Source organism: Nerophis lumbriciformis, linkage group LG18 (genome assembly GCF_033978685.3).
Source record: "Nerophis lumbriciformis linkage group LG18, RoL_Nlum_v2.1, whole genome shotgun sequence".
In the NCBI taxonomy this organism is placed as follows: domain Eukaryota; kingdom Metazoa; phylum Chordata; class Actinopteri; order Syngnathiformes; family Syngnathidae; genus Nerophis; species Nerophis lumbriciformis.
Window position 1 is genome coordinate 44,862,141 of NC_084565.2, and position 24,401 is coordinate 44,886,541.

A 24,401-nucleotide genomic window follows, 5' to 3' on the forward strand; every position below is an offset into this window, starting at 1 on the left:
ATCTTCACTATGCCGTCACTTTCGTCACTTGATTGACATTCACGGCACCCGAGGGTCTTCTGAGATGACGCTGGCTGCTGCCAGCTCATTAAAACTACCGACTGGAAGGCGAGAAACACTTTATTTCAACAGACTGGCGCCGTACCTGTCGTCAAAACTCCAAAGACCGACTGCACAGTTGCACAGTTGCGCTAACAAAACGAGTCTCAGAAAGCTGGCGTGCACAAGCTAGCAAGCTACGGAGTTTGCCGACAATGTATTTCTTGTAAAGTGTATACAAAGGAGTACGGAAGCTGGACAAATAAGATGCCAAAAACCAACCACTTTCATGTGGTATTGGACAGAAAGGAGGACTTTTTTCTCCTCCAATCGAAAATGCGGACGTTTTTAGCACCACTGTCTGATTCCAATCACTGCAAGTCATCAGAATCAGGTAATACACCAACTTATATTCTTGTCTTCATGAAAGAAAGAATCTATATGTGTTAAACATGCTTGTATTATCTTTAAACACCTTTAACTTATTAACAATATTAACTATATGTGTTAAACATGCCTGTATTATCTTTAAACACCTTAACTTGTTAACAATATTAACTATGTGTGTTAAACATGCTTGCATTATCTTTAAACACCTTTAACTTATTAACAATATTAACTATATGTGTTAAACATGCTTGTATTATCATTAAACACCTTTAACTTGTTAACAATATTAACTATATGTGTTAAACATGCTTGCATTATCTTTAAACACCTTTAACTTATTAACAATATTAACTATATATGTTAAACATGCTTGCATTATCTTTAAACACCTTTAACTTGTTAACAATATTAACTATGTGTTAAACATGCTTGCATTATCTTTAAACACCTTTAACTTATTAACAATATTAACTATATGTGTTAAACATGCTTGTATTATCATTAAACACCTTTAACTTGTTAAAAATATTAACTATATGTGTTAAACATGTTTGTATTATCTTTAAACACCTTTAACTTATTAATAATATTAACTATATGTATTAAACATGCTTGTATTATCATTAAACACCTTTAACTTGTTAACAATATTAACTATATGTATTAAACATGCTTGCATTATCTTTAAACACCTTTAACTTATTAACAATATTAACTATATGTGTTAAACATGCTTGTATTATCATTAAACACCTTTAACTTGTTAAAAATATTAACTATATGTGTTAAACATGTTTGTATTATCTTTAAACACCTTTAACTTATTAATAATATTAACTATATGTATTAAACATGCTTGTATTATCATTAAACACCTTTAACTTGTTAACAATATTAACTATATGTATTAAACATGCTTGCATTATCTTTAAACACCTTTAGCTTGTTAACAGTATTAACTATATGTATTAAACATACTTGTATTATCATTAAACACCTTTAATTTATTAACAATATTAACTATATGTATTAAACATTCTTGTATTATCATTAAACACCTTTGATTTATTAACAATATAAACTATGTGTTAAACATGATTGCATTATCATTAAACACCTTTAATTTATTAACAATATTAACTATATGTGTTAAACATGCTTGCATTATCATTAAACACCTTTAACTTGTTAACAAAAACTTATATTTCATAAATAAGTAAATGTCAATTATATATATGAATGAGGTAGATCCCCACGACTTGATCAATTGAAAAGTAGCTCGCCTGCAGAAAAAGTGTGAGCACCCCTGTTTTATAATGTCATTACTGCCACAAGTGGTGGAAAAGTGTATTACAACTAAGTACCCCTGTGGCCTATGCGGACCACAGCTGAAAAACCCCATATATTACATTCTAGAGGGCGCTCGCGACCCAACACTGGGCCCCGGCCCTATGGTTAAGAAACACTGGTATATAGTGCCGTATTTTTCGGAGTATAAGTTGCTCCGGGGTATAAGTCGCACCGGCCGAAAATGCATAATAAAGAAGGAAAAAAACATATATAAGTCGCACTGGAGTATAAGTCGCATTTTTTGGGGAAATGTATTTGATAAAAGCCAACACCAAGAATAGACATTTGAAAGGCAATTTAAAATAAATGAAGAATAGTGAACAACAGGCTGAATAAGTGTACGTTATATGAGGCATAAATAACCAACTGGTATGTTAAGGTAACATATTATGGTAAGAGTCATTCAAATAACTATAACATATAGAACATGCTATACAATCTGTCACTCCTAATCGCTAAATCCCATGAAATCTTATACGTCTAGTCTCTTACGTGAATGAGATCAATAATATTATTTGAATCATTTCACACATAAGTCGCTCCTGAGTATAAGTCGCACCCCCGGCCAAACTACGAAAAAAACTGCGACTTATAGTCCGAAAAATACGGTATATGCCATCTTTTTGCAAAGAAACACGCCCAGGGCTCCCATTATTTCAGCGTTACACTGAGTTGATTTTTCATGCTAATTTTTTTGCTATTTTTATCTGCCACACGTGAAAAGCCGGTGGGTGAAAATAATGCATACAGCAAACCGGTCCCTGGGGGAAAAAAGGTTGGGGACCCCTGGTTTAATGGATACAGTGAAACACAAATAAGCATATAAAGTCAACTTGTTTTTCTTCTTAATGGTACTTAATTATCAGCACTAACTTGTTGATACAACACTGCTGCATGTTTCCTGTGCTTACCCTTCAAAATAAATTGCTTTTGTAGTGTCTACTAGACTACAAAATAACATGTTTTGCATACGGTGGAAGATTACGTTCCTTTGGAGCAAGCAAACAGCCAGTTTTGTAAACAGTGGTGCATCATTGAGGGCAGGTAATACGAGTGTAGTCATTTAGTGTGACATGCACATGTGCGATAACTATGGATGGAATGTATTGAAATCTCACGGTGCGATACGGTGTTAAGGCCACAGTGCGATATTATTATGATATATGTGTCCCGCCGACATCGAGAGAGACAAGCGGTAGAAAATGGATGGATGTATTGAGGATTTATAAAGTAGCTATTGTTGCGTTTGGACCAGTTGTTCCTCCCAGGGAATTCAAGTTTCTGGTCGTCGCTCCCAAGCTCTTTACGACACTTAAAGCTGAGTAAAAGAACCACCAGAGACAGAATAGGTATTTTGTAATATATTTTTCAAAGCTTTGCAAATATGATGAGACCAGTCCAGCATAGAACATTCAATCGCGCAGCTAAGATGGTCTGCCCTAAAAATATGGAAACCTTCTATTCTATCAAGTCTCTCCCCCTCCCACCCTCGTTGTCTTGTCTTTTCAGCCCAAACACATGCCCACTGTCCTCCGCACCTGGACATGAGAAGAGATAAAAGAAGGAGTATCTCTCTTTCTTACATTCCATATTCAAGGTTAGCACACAGTATTTGCAGACAACCAAAAGATCACAATTGGAAGAAAAACACTAGCTGTTTTGTAATATGATTATGAAAATAAAGAAGTAACACTTAAATACGGATATACAGGTAAAAGCCAGTAAATTAGAATATTTTGAAAAACTTGATTTATTTCAGTAATTGCATTCAAAAGGTGTAACTTGTACATTATATTTATTCATTGCACACAGACTGATGCATTCAATTGTTTATTTCATTTAATTTTGATGATTTGAAGTGGCAACAAATGAAAATCCAAAATCCCGTGTGTCACAAAATTAGAATATTACTTAAGGCTAATACAAAAAAGGGATTTTTAGAAATGTTGGCCAACTGAAAAGTATGAAAATGAAAAATATGAGCATGTACAATACTCAATACTTGGTTGGAGCTCCTTTTGCCTCAATTACTGCGTTAATGCGGCGTGGCATGGAGTCGATGAGTTTCTGGCACTGCTCAGGTGTTATGAGAGCCCAGGTTGCTCTGATAGTGGCCTTCAACTCTTCTGCGTTTTTGGGTCTGGCATTCTGCATCTTCCTTTTCACAATACCCCACAGATTTTCTATGGGGCTAAGGTCAGGGGAGTTGGCGGGCCAATTTAGAACAGAAATACCACGGTCCGTAAACCAGGCACGGGTAGATTTTGCGCTGTGTGCAGGCGCCAAGTCCTGTTGGAACTTGAAATCTCCATCTCCATAGAGCAGGTCAGCAGCAGGAAGCATGAAGTGCTCTAAAACTTGCTGGTAGACGGCTGCGTTGACCCTGGATCTCAGGAAACAGAGTGGACCGACACCAGCTGGACTGCTGCTGAGTGGTCCAAAGTCATGTTTTCTGACGAAAGCAAATTTTGCATTTCCCTTGGAAATCGAGGTCCCAGAGTCTGGGGGAAGACAGGAGAGGCACAGGATCCATGTTGCCTGAAGTCTAGTGTAAAGTTTCCACCATCAGTGATGGTTTGGGGTGCCGTGTCATCTGCTGGTGTCGGTCCACTCTGTTTCCTGAGATCCAGGGTCAACGCAGCCGTCTACCAGCAAGTTTTAGAGCACTTCATGCTTCCTGCTGCTGACCTGCTCTATGGAGATGGAGATTTCAAGTTCCAACAGGACTTGGCGCCTGCACACAGCGCAAAATCTACCCGTGCCTGGTTTACAGACCATGGTATTTCTGTTCTAAATTGGCCCGCCAACTCCCCTGACCTTAGCCCCATAGAAAATCTGTGGGGTATTGTGAAAAGGAAGATGCAGAATGCCAGACCCAAAAACGCAGAAGAGTTGAAGGCCACTATCAGAGCAACCTGGGCTCTCATAACACCTGAGCAGTGCCAGAAACTCATCGACTCCATGCCACGCCGCATTAACGCAGTAATTGAGGCAAAAGGAGCTCCAACCAAGTATTGAGTATTGTACATGCTCATATTTTTCATTTTCATACTTTTCAGTTGGCCAACATTTCTAAAAATCCCTTTTTTGTATTAGCCTTAAGTAATATTCTAATTTTGTGACACGGAATTTTGGATTTTCATTTGTTGCCACTTCAAATCATCAAAATTAAATGAAATAAACATTTGAATGCATCAGTCTGTGTGCAATGAATAAATATAATGTACAAGTTACACCTTTTGAATGCAATTACTGAAATAAATCAAGTTTTTCAAAATATTCTAATTTACTGGCTTTTACCTGTATGTAAATATCTGCCTCCGACACTATTCAGGTTAGACTTATTTCCTGCGGTGGGCGGTTTTGTTTTGGGCGTTCTCCTCCGTGCGATGCACCATAAATGGGTGGAGGGGGAGAGAGGAGGGGGATAGAGATATAGATAGATGTCATTTGGCCAGACTCTCCCCACAGGTAGACTGCAGCACCTGTCGGATTGCTTGCTTGTCAATAAAGAAAGCTTTTGTTCAACGTTCCTCACCTGCGCCTTCCTTGATCCATCGCACACACCCACGCCACCCTCCTGCACTTATCAAAATAAATGTCTACTTAGGTCGCATTTGGTCATTAGGGACATTATATTTCACTTGCCCGGTTCTTTATGTTTTCAGTTAACTTTTACACTTCATGTGTAACTTTTTGTAGGAGGTTTGTCAGCAGTTATCTACACTGATGCAATCCAGACGGTGATCATGGTGGGAGGAGCCTTCGCGCTGATGTTCATTGGTCTGACACAACACACACACACACACACTAGGTCAAATGTGTGTGTTCATGAATTGATGTCATGTTTCCAGCCTTATCCAAAGTCGGATGGTACGAGGGTCTGATGGAACGGTACATGGCTGCCGTTCCCATGGCAACAGTGGCCAACACCACATGTCACCTCCCTCGCAGTGACGCCTTTCACATATTTCGAGAGCCGCTGTCAAGTGACATGCCGTGGCCTGGCCTCATCTTTGGCCTCGGTATTATTGGCATCTGGTATTGGTGCACTGACCAGGTAACTTTCCTCCACTCTACCTTACTTACACTTACTACTATCATTTCCTCTACTCTAACCTGTACTCCACCTATCTCTTTAGTCCAGTATACCCTCACTGTATGTGGAATTACATGATAGAATGGATTAAGCATAAAATTACTAATATTATCCAACTGTTTATAAAGTACAAAAGCAGTGAAGTTGTCACGTTGTGTAAATGGTAAATAAAAAGAGAATACAACAAATCCTTTTCAACTTATATTCAAGTCAATAGACTGCAAAGACAATATATTTAATATTCAAACAGAGAAACGTAATTTTTTTTGCAAATAATCATGAACTTAGAATTTAATGGCAGCAACACATTGCAAAAAAGGTATTTTTACCAGTGTGTTACATGGCCTTTCCTTTTAACAACACTCAGTAAAGGTTTGGGAACTGAGGAGACAAATTTTTTTTTTTTTCCAACTTTTTTGTTGGCATTTTCAAATAGACAGAAAAAAGTGCAAGTCGAAACAGTACAATTTTAAAGTCAGTAAATTATTCACACCCTTTCCCTTAAAACCCAAACCACCCATCCACCCTCCCACCCCACTCAGGTCCCACCAACGAGGGACAAATGGCACAATTATATAACAAGTAAGACGACAAAGACAGACACATTCTCACACACACACACACACACACACACACACACACACACACACACACACACACACACACACACACACACACACACACACACACACACACACACACACACACACACGAGTCCAGAGACAGACAGACAGGCTTAAAGGAGAGAGAGGGAGAAAAAAATAACTAAATAAATAAAATATATATATATATATAAAAAATAATAATAATAATAATGATAATAAAATAAAAATAAAAATGTAATAATAATAATATATAATAAAATAAAAGTAGAATAAAATAATACTAATAAATAAAAGGGAGATTATTCCTCATCTGCGTCTGGGCATAGGTCAAGAGAGTTGACATACAGCAAAAAAGGACTCCATGAGCTTTCAAATGCTTGAGCCGAGCCTTTTAGCGAAAAGTTTTTCCAGCTTTAGATTGTAGAGAACCTCTCTAATCCAACGGCCGTGTGATGGGGGGCGAGCCAGCTTCCAATTAAACAAGATCAATTGCCTGGCCAGCAAGGTCGTAAAAGCAACAGCGCGTTTTAGTGGTACCGGGCACATGTTATCGGTGAGGAGACACATTTTTGAAGTGGAATTCTTTCCCATTCTTGCTTGATGTACAGCTTAAGTTGTTCAACAGTCTCCTTTGTCATATTTTAGCCTTCACACATTTTCAATGTCTGGACTACAGGCAGGCCAGTCTAGTACCCGCACTCTTTTACTATGAAGCCACGCTGTTGTAACACGTGGCTTGGCATTGTCTTGCTGAAATAAGCAGGGGCGTCCATGATAACGTTGCTTGGATGGCAACATATGTTGCTCCAAAAGCTGTATGTACCTTTCAGCATTAATGGTGCCTTCACAGATGTGTAAGTTACCCATGTCTTGGCCACTAATACACCCCCATACCATCACACATGCTGCCTTTTACACTTTCACCCTAGAACAATCCGGATGGTTCTTTTCCTCTTTGGTCCGGAGGACACGACGTCTACAGTTTCCAAAAACAATTTGAAATGTGGACTCGTCAGACCACAGAACACTTTCCCACTTTTGATGCAATACACCTGAGGGATCGAAAATCACAGGCATTCAATGTTGGTTTTCAGCCTTGCCGCTTACGTGCAGTGACTTCTCCAGATTGTCTGAGCCTTTTGATGATATTACGGAGCGTAGATGGTGAAATCCCTAAATTCCTTGCAATAGCTGCTTGAGAAAGGTTTTTCTTAAACAATTTGCTCAGGCATTTGTTGACAAAGTGGTGACCCTCGCCCCGTCCTTGTTTGTGAATGACTGAGCATTTCATGGAAGCTGCTTTTATACCCAATCATGGCACCCACCTGTTCCCAATTAGCCTGTTCACCTGTGGGATGTTCCAAATAAGTCTTTGATGAGCATTCCTCAACTTCCTCAGTCTTTTTTGCCATGCGTGCCAGCTTTTTTGAAACATGTTGCAGGCATCAAATTCCAAATGAGCTAATATTTGCCAAAAAATATAAGAAAGTTTCTCAGTGTGAACATGAAATATCTTGTCTTTGCAGTCTATTCAATTGAATATAAGTTGAAAAGGATTTGTTGTATTCTCTTTTTATTGACCATTTACACAACCTGACAACTTCACTGCTTTTGGGCTTTGTACAAAGAAGAATTCTGATAAACATGAACTTTATCGTTAAATGAGACTATCAAACATCTGTCACATAATCAGCAAATTATGTTACGTAGAAGTAATTAACTATTCATGTGAACTTTATTGATTTATTTCTTTACCTATTTGGTTGTTTGCGTTACAGACTGCGTACTTAAAGTGAACAAATGTATTAGAAATAGCCGGTGAAAGTTATAGAATTTAAATAAGCTGTGCTTCTTTCTACTCTTTTTTTTTTTTGTACATGCTAGGATATGAAATAGTAAATATGTGATGTACTACATTGTGTCCCGCGGGTTTAGATCTGGGGACGTTGTCAGGAGTTTGTGAAGCCCTTTGAGATACTTGTGACTAAGGGCTAAAAAATAAACTTTGATTGATTGATGTTTAAAGTAAATGAAAATCATATCCATAACTGTACCTAGGTCTACTCTACCATATTAACTTTATTTGACTTATTCTAGTCAAGTCCCCTCTCGCAGGGTACTCTGTAATCCGTGTGTGTGTGTGTGTGTGTGCATAGGTAATAGTTCAGAGGTCGCTGGCAGCGAAGTCGTTGTCACACGCCAAAGGAGCCAGCGTGTTGGCAGGTTACCTCAAAATCTTACCAATATTTTTCATCATCATACCAGGCATGATCAGCCGAGCGCTGTTTCCAGGTCAGTGTGTGTGTGTGTGTGTGTTCTTGTATTTCTACCCTTCTTGAGACACGAAGAAGGAAAAGTATCTTCCGTATGAGGAGATGTGAACAAGTGATGACATAAATCAATAACATTGCATCTAATAGACAATGTCTCATTTGTGGTGACATCTATCAACATGAGGGTGGTCCCAAAAAGAAGGGATTTTTTATAATTGTTGCTTTTAAAAGTGCTCCCCCTCTGGTCAACATATGAAATAAGTGTGTGTAAAAAATTTAAATGCACCCCATTTGGCCAAAATTATAAAAAAAAAAAAAAAAAAAAAGTATATAGAGACATACTGTAATAACTTGAAGGAAATAATGAAAATTAAAAAACAAGTACCAACAAAACATTCCTCCCCCCCAAAAAAGAACTAAAAGCAGTGTTTTTCTCACAATGTGTCGACTTTTTTCTTAAAAGTTGGGAATAATTTCTCATATTTTTTTCTGTTTCTGAAATGTTGTAATATTTTCTTGTAAAATGATCACTTTTTTATGTAAAATCATCACCTCTTAATGCACAATTGTGACATTTGTCATATAAAATTCCGACTTTTATCACAATATTGCCAATTTTGTTGTTGTTGTTGTAAAATAGTGAATTATTTTAAATAAGTAAAAATTCCGGATATTATTATAATATTGACAAAATTGTAAAAATTTTCTTACAAAATTGTGACTTTTGTCCAGTAAAATTACGACTCTTTTCATAACATTGCCAAAATGTTAAGCTTTTCTTGTAAAATTGCGACTGTTACTGAGTAAAATTCCAACTTGTATCATAATATTGGACAAATGTTCAGTTTTTCTTGTAAAAGTTTGACTTGCGTCGAGTAAAATGACGACTTTTATTATAATACTGACAAAATTCGAAGTTTTTCTCGTGAAACTGGGACCTTTTTCTTGTGAAATTCCAACTAATTTTTCCACAACAAGCGGTTTTATATGTGCATAGTATGTATATATTATTAATGTTGTAAATACACATCTTTATATATCTACAAAGGCTGGTCCTAAAGAGGTAGGCATTTTTCTCAGGTCTCAAGAAGGCCACAATACAAGTATGTGTGTGTGTGTGTGTGTGTGTGTGTGTGTGTGTGTGTGTGTGTGTGTGTGTGTGTGTTCTTGTATTCCTAGCCTTCTTGAGACATGAAGAAGGAAATGTATCTTCCATATGAGGAGGTGTGAACAAGTGATGACATAAATCAATAACATTGCATCTAATAGACAATGTCTCATTTGTGGTGACATCTATCAACATGAGGGTGCTCCCAAAAAGGAGGGATTTTTATCATTGTTGCTTTTAAAAGTGCTCCCCCTCTGGTCAACATACGAAATAACAAGTGTGTGTACAAATTTGAAGTGGTTCTCCTCTGGTCAACATATGAAATAAGTGTGTGTAAGAAATTGAAATGCGCCCCCTTTGGCCAAAATTAATTTAATAAAATAAATATGTATATAGAGACATACTGTAATAACTTGAAGTAAATAATGAAAATTAAAAAAACAATTACCAACAAAACATTCCTCCCCCCAAAAAAAGAACTAAAAGCAGTGTTTTTCTCACAATGTGTCGACTTTTTTCTTATAAAATTGGGAACAATTTCTCATATTTTTTTCTGTTTCTGTAATATTGTAATATTTTCTTGTAAAATTATCACTTTTTTATGTAAAATCATCACCTCCTAATGCACAATTGTGACATTTGTCATATAGAATTCCGACTTTTATCACAATATTGCCAATTTTGTTGTTGTTGTTGTAAAATAGTGAATTATTTTAAATAAGTAAAAATTCCGGATAATATTATAATATTGACAAAATTGTAAAATTTTCTTACAAAATTGTGACTTTTGTCCAGTAAAATTACGACTCTTTTCATAACATTGCCAAAATTTTAAGCTTTTCTTGTAAAATTGCGACTGTTACTGAGTAAAATTCCAACTCGTATCATAATATTGGACAAGTTTTTCTTGTAAAAGTTTGACTTGCGTCGAGTAAAATGACGACTTTTATTATAATACTGACAAATTCGAAGTTTTTCTTGTGAAACTGGGACCTTTTTCTTGTGAAATTCCAACTAATTTTTCCACAACAAGCGGTTTTATATGTGCATAGTATGTTGTAAATACACATCTTTACATATCTAGAAAGGCTGGTCCTAAAGAGGTAGGCATTATCCGGAGGTCTCAAAAGGTAACAAATACAATAATATATGTGTGTGTGTGTGTGTGTTACTTCCTAGATATTTACATGTTTATGCTGAGTTTGTTAAAGTTGAGTGTTTTGTGTGTAGATGAGGTGGCCTGCGTGGATCCAGCAGTGTGTCAGAGAGTGTGTGGAGCTTCACTTGGCTGCTCCAACATCGCCTACCCTAAACTGGTAGTGGAGCTCATGCCTCTTGGTGTGTAGGTCACCCGCACATAAACACGCACACAAACACTGTTAGGAATGTATGTGTGTGTGTGCGTGTGTGCAGGTCTCCGTGGACTGATGCTGGCTGTGATGTTCGCCGGTCTGCTGTCTTCTCTGTCGTCCGTCTTCAACAGCAGCTCCACCGTCCTCACCTTGGACCTGTACCACAAAGTCCGGCCCGCCGCCTCCGAGATGGAGCTCATGATTGTTGGCAGGTGAGGGTGTGGGACGTCACGGAGAGGAATACATACTGTAGATCCAAGTAAGAGGACAAGAAGGATATATACACTATATTGCCAAAGGTATTTGACCACCCATCCAAATGATGAGAATCAGGTGCCCTAATCACTAATCACAGGTGTATCAAATCAAGCACTTAGGCATGGAGACTGTTTCTACAAACATTTGTGAAAGAATGGGCCGCTCTCAGTGATTTCCAGCGTGGAACTGTCATAGGATGCCACCTGTGCAACAAATCCAGTCCTGAAATGTCCTCCCTCCTAAATATTCCAAAGTCGACTTTATTCTAAGAAAAGTGAAGAGTTTGGGAACAACAGCAACTCAGCCACCAAGTTGTAGGCCACGTAAACTGACAGAGAGGTCAGCATAGTGCAGGGGTCGGCAACCCGCGGCTCTAGAGCCGCATCTTTAGCGCCGCCCTAGTGGCTCTCTGGAGCTTTTTAAAAAATGTATGAAAAATGGAAAAAGAAAAGAAAAAATCTATTTTTTGTTTTAATATGGTTTCTGTAGGAGGACAAACATGACACAAGCCTCCCTAATTGTTACAAAGTACACTGTTTATATTAAACATGCTTCACTGATTCGAGTATTTGGCGGGCGCCGTTTTGTCCTACTAATTTGGCGGTCTTTGAACTCACCGTAGTTTGTTTACATGTATAACTTTCTAGGACGTGTTTTATGCCACTTCTTTTTCTGTCTCATTTTGTCCACCAAACCTTTAACGTTGTGCATGAAAGGTGAGTTTTGTTGATGTTATTGACTTGTGTGGAGTGCTAATCGGACATATTTGGTCACTGCATGACTGCAAGCTAATCGATGCTAACATGCTATTGAGGCTAGCTATATGTACATATTGCATCATTATGCCTCATTTGTAGCTATATTCGAGGTCATTTAGTTTCCTTTAAGTCCTCTTGATTCAATTTATATCTCATGACACACTATCTGTATGTAATATGGCTTATAATTTTTTGCGGCTCCAGACAGATTTGTTTTTGTATTTTTGGTCCAATATGGCTCTTTCAACATTTTGGGTTGCCGACCCCTGGCATAGTGCAAAGATTCAAGGTCAGTTGCTACAGAGCTCCAAACTTCATGTGACCTTCCAATTAGCCCACGTACAGTACGCAGAGAGCTTCATGGAATGGGTTTCCATGGCCAGGCAGCTGCATCTAAGCCATACATCACCAAGTTCAATGCAAAGCGTGGGATGCAGTGGTGTAAAGCACGTCGCCACTGGACTCTAGAGCAGTGGATGCACCTTCTCTGGACTGATGAATCACGCTTTTCCATCTGGCAATCTGATGGACCAGTCTGGGTTTGGAGGTTGCCAGGAGAACGCTACATTTCGGACTGCATTGTGCCGTGTGTGAAATTTGGTGGAGGAGGAATTATGGTGTGGGGTTGTTTTTCAGAGGTTGGGCTTGTACCCTTTGTTCCAGTGAAAGGAACTTTAAATGCTCCAGGATACCAAAACATTTTGGACAATTCCATGCTCCCAGCCTTGTGGGAACAGTTTGGAGCGGGCCCCTTCCTCTTCCAACATGACTGTGCACAAAGCAAGGTCCATAAAGACATGGATGACAGAGTCTGGTGTGGATGAACTTGACTGGCCTGCACAGAGTCTTGACCTGAACCACGATAGAACACCTTTGGGATGAGTTAGAACGGAGACTGAGAGCCAGGCCTTCTCCACCCACCAATGTGTGACCTCGCCAATGTGCTTTTGGAAGAATGGTGGAAAATTGCTATAAACACACTCCGCAACCTTGTGGACAGCCTTCCCAGAAGAGTTGAAGCTGTAATAGCTGCAAAAGGTCATATGGGTTAGGAATGGGATGGCACTTCAAGTTCATAAGTGAGTCAAGGCAGGTGGCCAAATACTTTTGTCATTACAGTGTGTGTGTGTTCTTGCAGAGTGTTCACCCTGGTGCTGGTGTGTGTTAGCATCTTGTGGATTCCTGTCATCCAATCAGCCAGCAGCGGGAAACTCTTCGACTACTCCCAATCAGTGATCAGCTTTTTGTGTCCGCCTATTGGTGGTGTGTTCCTACTGGCCATCTTCTGGCCACGTGCCAATGAGCAAGTACGTCCGACGTGTAAAATGTTTGAGCGACACAAGCAGAACGTGCAGTGTTTGTTGTTCCTAATGAAGTGTCCAGAACTGACATTTATTTCCGTGTGATCAGGGTGCATTCTGGGGCCTGATGGTGGGGCTGGCGGTGGGATTGATCCGGATGGTTCTGGAGTTCACCTACGAGGTGTTGCCTTGCGGTGAGCCGGACCACCGTCCCGCCATCGTGGCCAAGGTCCACTTCCTTTACTTCGCCACCCTCCTCCTGGGGCTCACCTGCCTGATTGTAGTGGTGGTCAGCCTGGCCACGCCCCCGATACCTGCACAGCACGTGAGCAGCCACTCTTGCTCCTTTTCTGGCCTTTTTGAGCCTGATCCAGTAGACCACAAACCAAATCATAGCATCAACAAGACAGTCTGTCATAAAGAACTAATCCAAACCTTTTCTAGCGAAGGCCACGTTAATAAGAACTGAAGGATGTGGGGGCCACTTTGATACATTTTCTACATGAAAGATACTAAAACCCAGGGCCGGCCCGTGGCATAGGCCGTATAGGCAAATGCTAAGGGCGCCGTCCATCAGGGGGCGCCACGCCAGTGCCACAAATGTTGGAGAAAAAAAAAGAAAAAAAAAGTTGTTTCTATTATTTCTAAATACAAAAAATAATCTCACGTTAATTAAAATGCAAAGTAAAGCCTATTTATTAGAAATATTATTTGTTACAACATTACAGGTGTTTTTTTTTTACATTGTTATTGCCTTCTGGTTAGCTAATGTTTGCCCTGCAGGTAATAGTCACTTTTCCACCCCTTTATATATTAGGTATAGTTGTAAGTAAAAAAAAAAAGGTCAAAGACAAAGCTATTCGGTTTCTTGTGAGTATATACACTTCATTGCCGATGTGGGGGGGCGCCACCTAAAATCTTGCCTAGGGCGCCAGATTGATTAGGGCCGGGCCTGCTAAAACCAATACAATATAGGTCATTCACAAATGTATCACCTCAGGAAAAAACTTGTCCCTCCATGTACCACCTTAATGACCAACAGTAAGATACAGTAGCGTAGTAGGCCTAAGTATTCATTAAAAACAATAATTTACCAGGTATATACAGTGGTGGTCAAAAGTGTACATACACTTGTAAAGAACATGATGTCATGGCTGTCTTGACTTTACAATCATTATTATGTTTTTGTGATGTAGTGATTGGAGCACATACTTGTTGCTCACAAAAAACATTCATGAAGTTTGCTTCTTTGATGAATTTATTATGGGTTACCTGCTGAGTGGCCTAGTGGTTCGAGCATGGGTGTCAAACTCTGGCCCGCGGGCCAAATTTGCTGCTGTTTCACCACTAATACTGTCACGTTCAAACACTGAGGACATCTATTAAACAAGACAAAAGGCAAGGAATCAAACAGAGACAGAATTCAATTTGGACTCAATATTGAGGAGAGACATGGCCACTGCACTCTCTGTACAGTCCTGCACCACGCTCTGACCAAGAAGGTTTTCGTCTCCTCATTTATTCAGATGTTCAATGTTCACGCACCAACACATGTCACAGCAGGAATGGGAAGTATGTAAAACAGTCATTGTTTTCGGTCGCTTTGAAGACCAAGAAGAGGATTTCTCGGGCTTGGGCTCTTCCTGGATCCAGCTGGGGCAGGTGTTGGAGGACAATGGATAACCCCTCCCGTCTCCTGACCACAGCAACTTCAAGAGGGCAGCGGGTCGTAAATAGCGTTGACCTCGGTTACCAAATAGTTGGAAGAGAGTTTGTGAAATACTTCAGAGAGAGTTTGTTTAACACTTCAAAGAGAGTTCCTCTGGAAGTTGAGCAGATCCTGCCATCTGTCCGTGTTGAAATCACAGTGGCGTTTCACGAGCTTTCTTCCTCTTGTTAGGCCTCGAAAGACAGCATTCATAATACAACGTTTCTTTTGTGATAACTTACAAACAATTATTCCAACAAATACTCATACTTGCCAACCCTCCCGAATTTCTCCCGATTTCCACCCGGACAACAATATTGGGGGCGTGCCTTAAAGGCGCTGTCTTTAGCGTCCTCTACAACCTGTCGTCACGTCTGCTTTTCCTCCATACAAACAGCGTGCCGGCCCCTGTCACATGATATATATGCGGCTTCTACACACACATAAGTGAATGCAAAGCATACTTGGTCAACAGCCATACAGGTCACACTGAGGGTGGCCGTATAAACAACTTTAACACTGTTACAAATATGCGCCACACTGTGAAACCACACCAAACAAGAATGACAAACACATTTCGGGAGAACATCCGCACCGTAACACAACATAAACACAACAGAACAAATACCCAGAACACCTTGCAGCACTAACTCTTCCGGGACGCTACAATATACACCCCCCCCCCGCTACCACCAAATCCCGCCCCCACAACCCCACCCACCTGAGCCCCATACCTGCCAACTACTCCGGTTTTCCCGTAATTAGTACGGTTTTCGTCAACCTATTCCGGGTTACGGTTGCAGTGATAAAAAATACGGTTTTTCATTAATTAAAAGAATTTAAAAAAAAAAATTTTATTCACGAAATCGCGTAACAACAATGACAATCGACACTGCTTCCCGTAACTTCCTATCGAGCCATTCCGAATGCCATGCGCGAGGCTATTTATAGCACCGCTGCCAAGCACGAGGCACCTGTTGCAATTGTTTCCAAACGAGCGAACGATCATGGAATCAGCCGGAGAAAAATCGCAAACGAGTCTTAAACCGAAAAGAAAACTGCAGTCATTCCGTGAAGAATATTCAAAAGCCTATCCGGGAATAATTATCCGTTCCAAAAAGGGTGAAAACTACGCGAATTGCACCTTGTGCAGACAAGATTTTTCGATCGGACACGGAGGAATTAGCGATGTAAAAGACCACGTTGGGACAAAAAAACACAAGTCTAATGCCGTTGCTAGCGATACAAGTGGAAAACTTTCAACGTTTTTCGGATTTTAGCCACAAAAAGGTAATGACACCAAAGTTATCTATTGGAATTGTTTAGTACTGTTATACTGTTAAAAGTGTTTATACTATTTATGCTTTCAAGTCCAAGTTGAAGAAATCTTGTTAAATGTTGACAGCATAACTACCAAAATACAGAAGTATGTCCTTAATATTTTTGCAGTGCTATTTCTGTTGAAAAGTTCAAATGATTACATTAGAGATGTGATGTGCCACTTTTCAAGTGTCTGATGGCTTCAATTAATTTTCATAAATTTTTCATATTTTGAATTCTTTTGAAAGGCTTACAAAATAACTACATTTGAATTGTAATTCCATGCTATTGACAGGACTATTAATTTTAATGAAGTTAGCTTACCATGTTTAATATTTTTTACAATTGAACAAGGCAGTAGATTATACAAGCTTGGACAGAAAGTTAATAATGACACCATTTGTTTTTTAATGGAATTGTTTAGTACTGTTTTACCATTTGTTTACTGTAAAAAGTGTTTATACTTTCAATTAACAAATTGAAGTCTTGTGAAAGGTTGACAGGATAACTGGCATTAACTGTCAAAATAATTTCAAACTATTGAAGTTAGCTTACAGAATAAACATGTCAATCAACCCATATGATTTTTGCTGTAACATTTTTGTTTTGAAAAGTCACTGTGACTGATAGAAATGTGATGGTTTTAGCAACATTTTAACCTGTCTGAATGCTAATAATCATTTTGCGTCGGAAGCCCCCCTGAACCCCCCACCAGGACTTTGTCCTGGACCTACCGGGGCCTGCGGCCCCTGGACCCTGGCTACTAGGTTTTTCTGATTTCAAAAGTTGGCAGGTATGGAGCCCCGACATTAATGAACTAGCATCCAAGAAAAGATGTCAGGTATCTGGCCTGGGCACATCAGATTAGATCAGTGTGTCGCAAACTGAGCAGTAAAAAGGCCTGAAAGGTTGATTTATTCATTATTTAATTTTCAAATGTATTAGCCTGTGGAAAAAGTTCATGTTGATATTTACCTCAGAAGGCTGCAAATAGAAAAGAAGCATTACATTTTTTATTTAAATTTTATTTAATATACCATTGATGTATTTTCGTTTGTTCTTTGAAAGTTGATTTTTCACTATTAAGTGATATAAGCGTTGCTTGTTCCATATTCAGTGTAAAAGCAAATCAGTGTAGCAAACTGAGCGATAATTAACATTTTATTCATGCACTTTCTCTTGCTGCTTCAAGGCTTGAATGTTTGATTCATTCATTATTATTTTATTTTCAAATTTATTATTAGCCTGTGGAAAAAGTTAATGTTGATATTTACCTCAGAAGGCTGCAAATAGAAAAGAGGCATTCAATTTTTATTTAAATTTTATTTGATATACCATTGATATTTTTGAATTATTAGGGCCCGCAATGGCCCATTGCAAAAGGACTCCCACAGGGAGTCCTTATGCAATGGGACATAAGGACCTATTGAATTTCTAAGGTTTTATTATTCTTTCTTTCTTTCTTTCTTTCTTCTTCCGCCGCCTCTTTGAGCACTAATTTGACCCACTTAACATGCTTCAAAACTCACCATATTTGACCCACACATCAGGACCTGCGAAAATTGCCTTTTAATAAAAAAACCAAACCCCAAAACTCAAAATTGCGCTCTAGCGCCCCCTAGGAAGAAGACAAAACTACGCTGCCTGTAACTCCCACTAGGAAGGTCGGAGAGACATGAAACAAAAACCTTTATGTAGGTCTGACTTAGACCTACATTTTTCAATTGTACATCTTCGGGCTAAAATCAACAGGAAGTTGGCAATTCCCCCTTCAAGACAAAAAAGTACTAAAAACAGTAACTTTTGCCTCTTTGAGCTGTAATTTGACCCCCTTAACACGCTTCAAAACTCACCAAACTGAACGCACACATCAGGACTGGCAAAAATTGCAATCTAATAAAAAAACCTAACCCCAAATTTAAAAATTGCGCTCTAGAGCAATTTTTGAATAAAACGGAGAAAAAACTGCTCCTCGGAAGAAAAAAATGACAAAACTGCCTGTAACTCCCACTGGGAAGGTCGAAGAGACATGAAACAAAAACCTCAATGTAGGTCTTACTTAGACCTACATTTCATAAATTGACAACCCCCAGCAAAAATCAACAGGAAGTTTGCTATTCCCCCTTCAAAACAATTGTTTTTTAAAAACCGGTCACCTTCCTTCAAAAACTATCTCCTCTGAGCGCGTTTGTCGTTTCGGCTTCAAACTAACACAGGAGAGAGATTAAACCCTTGTGTATGAATTAACAGAACAGTTTTCAAAACCTGCTCCGGTTTTGATTTTATGACCCTTCAAAGACCCGCTGCGCTGATGCTGCTGCGCTACTGTTTTTTTAAGATGGCTGCTTAAAAGCAGGAAGCACCAACGTGCCCACACAATGCAGACAAGGTAGGTACACTAGACAAAAGTCTTGGGACACTCCAGACTAAAAGTAGACAAAAGTATTGGGACACTTAGGACTACAACTTGCCAAAAGTCTTGGGACACTTCAGACTAAAAGTAGACAAAAGTATTGGGACACTTAGGACTAGCACCTGCCAAATACGCGGGCCCGACCAACGCTGCTTGCAGCTTTAATTATTATTTGAAACTGGATTTTGCATGTCACTATAAAGTTATATAAGCCTTGCTTGTTCAATATTCAATGCAAAACTTGTTTGGGTCCCTATTAAAAGGTTCATTTGTTCAACCTTGCCCCGCGGCTTTGTTCACTTTTACATTTTGGCCCACTCTGTATTTGAGTTGGACACCGCTGGGTTAGAGTGTCCGCCCTGAGATGGGTAGGTTGTGAGTTCAAACCCCGGCCGAGTCATACCAAAGACTATAAAAATGGGAGCCATTACCTCCCTGCTTGGCACTCAGCATCAAGGCTTGGAATTGCGGGTTAAATCACCAAAAGCCACCGCTGCTGCTCACTGCTCCCCTCACCTCCCAGGGGGTGATCAAGGGTGATGGGTCAAATGCAAAGGTTAATTGTGTGACTATCATTGCTACTTTAACTTGACTTTTTCTTTTGAATTGCGTGACTCTTCCAATCAGAAGTGGTGTGTTTGTCACAGCTGCACAGGTTGACTTGGTGGTCCCGGCACAGCAAGCAGCCTCGCGTCGATCTGGCCAGGACCTTCGTGACCTCCGAGCCCGCCCGCCCTTCTGCGCGCCCACCGGTCTCCTGGTGCCGAAGGATAGTTCTGCAGCTCTGCGGTCTGACTGGGTCCGATTCGGCTCCTCCTGCGGCTGAAGGCGCTAAGATGAACTCCCTGAAGGAGGCGCCGCTGTGGAGGAACGTCTGCAACGTGAACGCCTTGCTGCTGCTCGCCGTTACCGTTTTTCTGTGGGGGTACTTTGCCTAACTCAGCAGTCCCTCCGAGTCTTGTTACCCGGTTCCTTGTGCACACTTCCAAATGTGTTCTATTACCTCTTTTACAGTTTACCTACTGAAACTTCACATTTACTATTACCGTATTTTCCAGACCACATTTTAAGGATCACTGCGGGTCTAGTCAGGTCTATTTCCATACAAAAGGCATACCGGACTATAAGGCGCATTAAAGGAGTCATAATATTATGATTATTTTCTAAAAGTAAAAGACTTCCTTGTGGTCTACATAACATGTAATGGTGGTTCTTTGCTCAAAATGTTGCATAGACGATGTTTTACACATCACTTTCTGACAGTCTCTTCAGGATTCGCCGTTTTATTTACGTGCCTCCACTTGGACAGCGTCTTCTCCCCGTCATCTTTGGTGTAGCGGTGTAGCGTGCAAGGACGGGAAAAGATGGCGCTAACTGTTTTAATGACATTCACACTTTACTTCAATCAATAACGGAGCAGCATCTCCTCATCCGTGGCCCACTAGTGCAACAACAACACAGGAAATGTGTCCCGTGTAGGGCTGCAGCTAACGATTATTTTTCTATCGATTAATCTATAGATTATTTTTTTCGATTAATCGGTTAATCTATGGATTATTTTTTTGATTAATCTATAGATTATTTTTCCTTTTACCGATTTTTTTTTTTAATTTAAAATGAAGAGGAAAAAATAAATGTAGGCCAGTTTTTTCTAAAGGCATGGCTTTTATTTACAAAAAAAAAAGTATGGCCACTCAGTCAACATTGACAACAACATGACAAAATATTCTGTAACAATGTAAACATTTAAAACTTTTAACATTTAACAAAATTAAAAGTAGCTTATTTGCTTTTTAATGTGCAAATATAAAAGTAAACATCCAGTGCCAATCTTAATATTCTGGAATAGTATAAGCATTTCAAAAGTAAAAGTATTGCTTATTTTGCTTTAAAATGTGCAAAAATAAAGATAAACATCCAATACAAAAAAGTGCAAAACGGAAATATTCTGTAACAAGTGTAAACATTTCAACAAAAGTAAAAGTATTGCTTATTTGCTAAAATGTGCAAAAATAAAGCTAAACATCCAATACAAAAAAGTGTACAGTGTAAACATTTCAACAAAAGTAAAAGTATTGCTTATTTTGCTTAATAACACAACAATGATAGTATGATTAAAGTGAAAGTTAATTGTTGGTTTGTACATAGTATATGTAACTGTTAATGTTGTAAAAGGTATTTGCACAACTAATTAACGTTAGCGTTTGTGACACGTCTTGTGCCGTGGGGTTCTTTCAGGACCGACAGACTGAACGCCAGACGGCTTTGCCAGGTTTACAATCTTTTAATTTTACACAAAGTCTTTTCTCTTCCAACTGCGCGGATCGCGCACCTGGGCACGATTGCGGCGTCGCTCCCGGCGCGCCCCGCCTCGCCGCTCGCTCGCCGCCGCCGCCGCCTCTCCACAGCGTTAAAGAGGAGCGCGTCTTTGTAAACACTGAACAGGCACGCCAAACGCGCCTCTCAGAGCGAAACGGTGCTTTAGTTTATGAATTTACAACGCAGATACAAATGACACATTCATGTTTTTGTGTAATAATGACAACGTATACGCACGCGGACGATTGACCTGTTGATGGTGATGGCAAGAACGCTGTCGGGGGTTTTCTTTTCAAATGTTCGTTCATAGCCGTTGTGCTGCTATGATAGGCCATTTCCGCTCGACACAGTGTGCATACAACAACATTATTAGGCCGTTTATTGAAATACTCCCACACTTTTGACGACTTTTGGCGTGCTTTTTTCCCCTCGCTCGCATCGTCTGCTTTGCGCTCCGCCATGACAGTAGTGTGACGTAAATATGCGACGCGCCGACGCACAAAAACGGCGTCGACGTATTTACGTAACCGATGACGTCGACGCGTCGTTTCAGCCTTAGTCCCGTGACCGGAACTCTCTAATAAGTAAAGTTTCTTGTGTGAATAATGTAAAGTCACTACACCGGTATGTTTTAGTGCTTTCATGGTGAGTTTACTGACATATATAAGTAAGAACTTTACACTACTTTATATTAGAAATGGCAACAGCGGAGGATGAATGAATGTCAAGTCGGCCGCGGAAACAAGCGGCCGAAATGAGTTTCCTCAGAAGGGTGGCTGGCATCTCCCTTCGAGATAGGGTGAGAAGTTCAGTCACCCGAGAGAGACTCGGAGTAGAGCTGCTGCTCCTTCGCTTGGAAAGGAGCCAGCTTAGGTGGTTTGGAGCATCTCGTGCGGATGCCTCACCAGCGTCTCCTCTCTGGCCTGGGAACGCTTCAGGATCCCCCAGGAGGAAGTTGCTAATGTTGCTCTGGAGAGGGAAGTCTGGAGGTCTATGCTGGAGCTATTTGTCCCCGCGACCCCATTCCGGATAAGCGGTTGAAGATGGATGGATGGATGATATATGCATACTTGCCAACCTTGAGACCTCTGATTTCGGGAGGTGGGGGTTGGGCGTGGTCGGGGGTGGGGCGGGGCGTGGTTGGGGGCGTGGTTAAGAGGGGAGGAGTATATTGACAGCTAGAATTCACAAAGTCAAGTATTTCATACATATATATATATATGCATACATATATATATATGCATATATATACAGGTAAAAGCCAGTAAATTAGAATATTTTGAAAAACTTGATTTATTTCAGTAATTGCATTCAAAAGGTGTAACTTGTACATTATATTTATTCATTGCACACAGACTGATGCATTCAAATGTTTATTTCATTTAATTTTGATGATTTGAAGTGGCAACAAATGAAAATCCAAAATTCCGTGTGTCACAAAATTAGAATATTACTTAAGGCTAATACAAAAAAGGGATTTTTAGAAATGTTGGCCAACTGAAAAGTATGAAAATGAAAAATATGAGCATGTACAATACTCAATACTTGGTTGGAGCTCCTTTTGCCTCAATTACTGCGTTAATGCGGTGTGGCATGGAGTCGATGAGTTTCTGTACCTTAGCCCCATAGAAAATCTGTGGGGTATTGTGAAAAGGAAGATGCAGAATGCCAGACCCAAAAACGCAGAAGAGTTGAAGGCCACTATCAGAGCAACCTGGGCTCTCATAACACCTGAGCAGTGCCAGAAACTCATCGACTATATACAAAAAAGCACATTTAATAAAAAAAACGTTATTATGGTCTTACCTTTATTTATAAATGAAGTCCACAACTAAAGCCCTCACTTAAACTTTCCACGTGCAAGATTGAATCTATTTAAAAAAGTGTAACCGAGGGTTTGTAAATGTGGCCTATACTGTATGAAACTACTAAATAACAAACACGGAGGCTCCAGTTTACACGAGGACCACTTTATTTACCTTCTTTCAAAAACTTCCGCTCCACTCCAACGTGTCGTCACTTCTGCTCTTAGCGCCTTCAAAATAAGAGCTCTAGGCATATACTGTATAACAGCGCATAACAGGAACTTAACATCACAAAGAGAAAAGCCCATAAAAATAGGTGACAAAAGTTATTTAATAAGAAGCCAAAAAGTGCAAAAACAATAATGTTCGTGTTGGAGGAGTTGTGAATTAGATACACCTGCAGTCTGCAGGTGTACCTAATGTTGTGGCCCTGCAGTCATTCACAACTCCTCCAACACGAACATTACTGTTTTTGCACTTTTTGGCTTCTTATGAAATAACTTTTTTTAAATAGATTCAATCTTGCACGTGGAAAGTTTAAGTGTGGGCTTTAGTTGATACAACAATTCTACGGCGGGGGTGCAGGAGGCGGGGCTACTGGAGCCTCAGCCAGTGCGTCTTTTGCAGCCGTTTTATGATCGCTCAGTACAAGAAATACGTTACACGCATACAGTTGTTGACAAAATACACTGTACATTATATACCTCAGCTAACTAAACTATGGAAATGTATAATATAATTCATATAGCAGGCCAGCAGTTAGCCGAGTCCGTCCATGTCGAGGCACTGAGTGACGTGCCTCGACTGGCTGCTGTTCACCGCACCGTCTCTTCTCAGTATTTGAACGGCAAATGTGAAAATTCAGCGATTTTGAATAAAAATAATCTAAAACCGGTGAAGTTAAATGGAAAATAACTTTATAGTATAATCACTGCATACATATAACAATTTAATTAATTTTTTTCCTTTTTACATTTTTTTTTTTCTGCCTCTAGTGACTGCACATCACTGGTCTAGAGGGCTCTCATGATGTCAAAAACCTAATTTAAAGTTTTTTTGTTCAGTCAGCAACCAGCTAACAGAGATAAACAAAAGTTTACTGTACCTAAGAGTCATTATATTTTTGTATTTCAGTTGAGTTTTGGCTTTTCAGCATTCACATTAATCACATTTTCCAGTTATTATATTCATATAATTATTACTAAAGATTATAATGTATCACATTTGCAGAAGCACAAAAAAGTATTGTCTAATCTAATTTAAACAATAGATTAGATACGACTTTCTCTATTTTCTACTATCG

At 39.5% G+C, this 24,401-nt stretch overlaps 1 protein-coding gene across 1 annotated transcript in view; it reads left to right on the plus strand.

The window, feature by feature from the left end:
- The window catches only part of slc5a9 (solute carrier family 5 member 9), a 32,128-nt gene extending 11,979 nt beyond the window's left edge, over nt 1–20,149 (plus strand). Inside the window, exons 7-14 of the mRNA XM_061978465.2 lie at nt 5,482–5,562; nt 5,634–5,839; nt 8,640–8,775; nt 11,095–11,202; nt 11,278–11,428; nt 13,371–13,539; nt 13,643–13,858; nt 19,622–20,149. Coding sequence (XP_061834449.1) covers nt 5,482–5,562; nt 5,634–5,839; nt 8,640–8,775; nt 11,095–11,202; nt 11,278–11,428; nt 13,371–13,539; nt 13,643–13,858; nt 19,622–19,912 — 1,358 coding nt within the window. The 3' untranslated portion in view covers nt 19,913–20,149. The remainder of the gene's footprint in view (nt 1–5,481; nt 5,563–5,633; nt 5,840–8,639; nt 8,776–11,094; nt 11,203–11,277; nt 11,429–13,370; nt 13,540–13,642; nt 13,859–19,621) is intronic.
- The last annotated feature ends 4,252 nt before the right edge of the window (nt 20,150–24,401 follow it).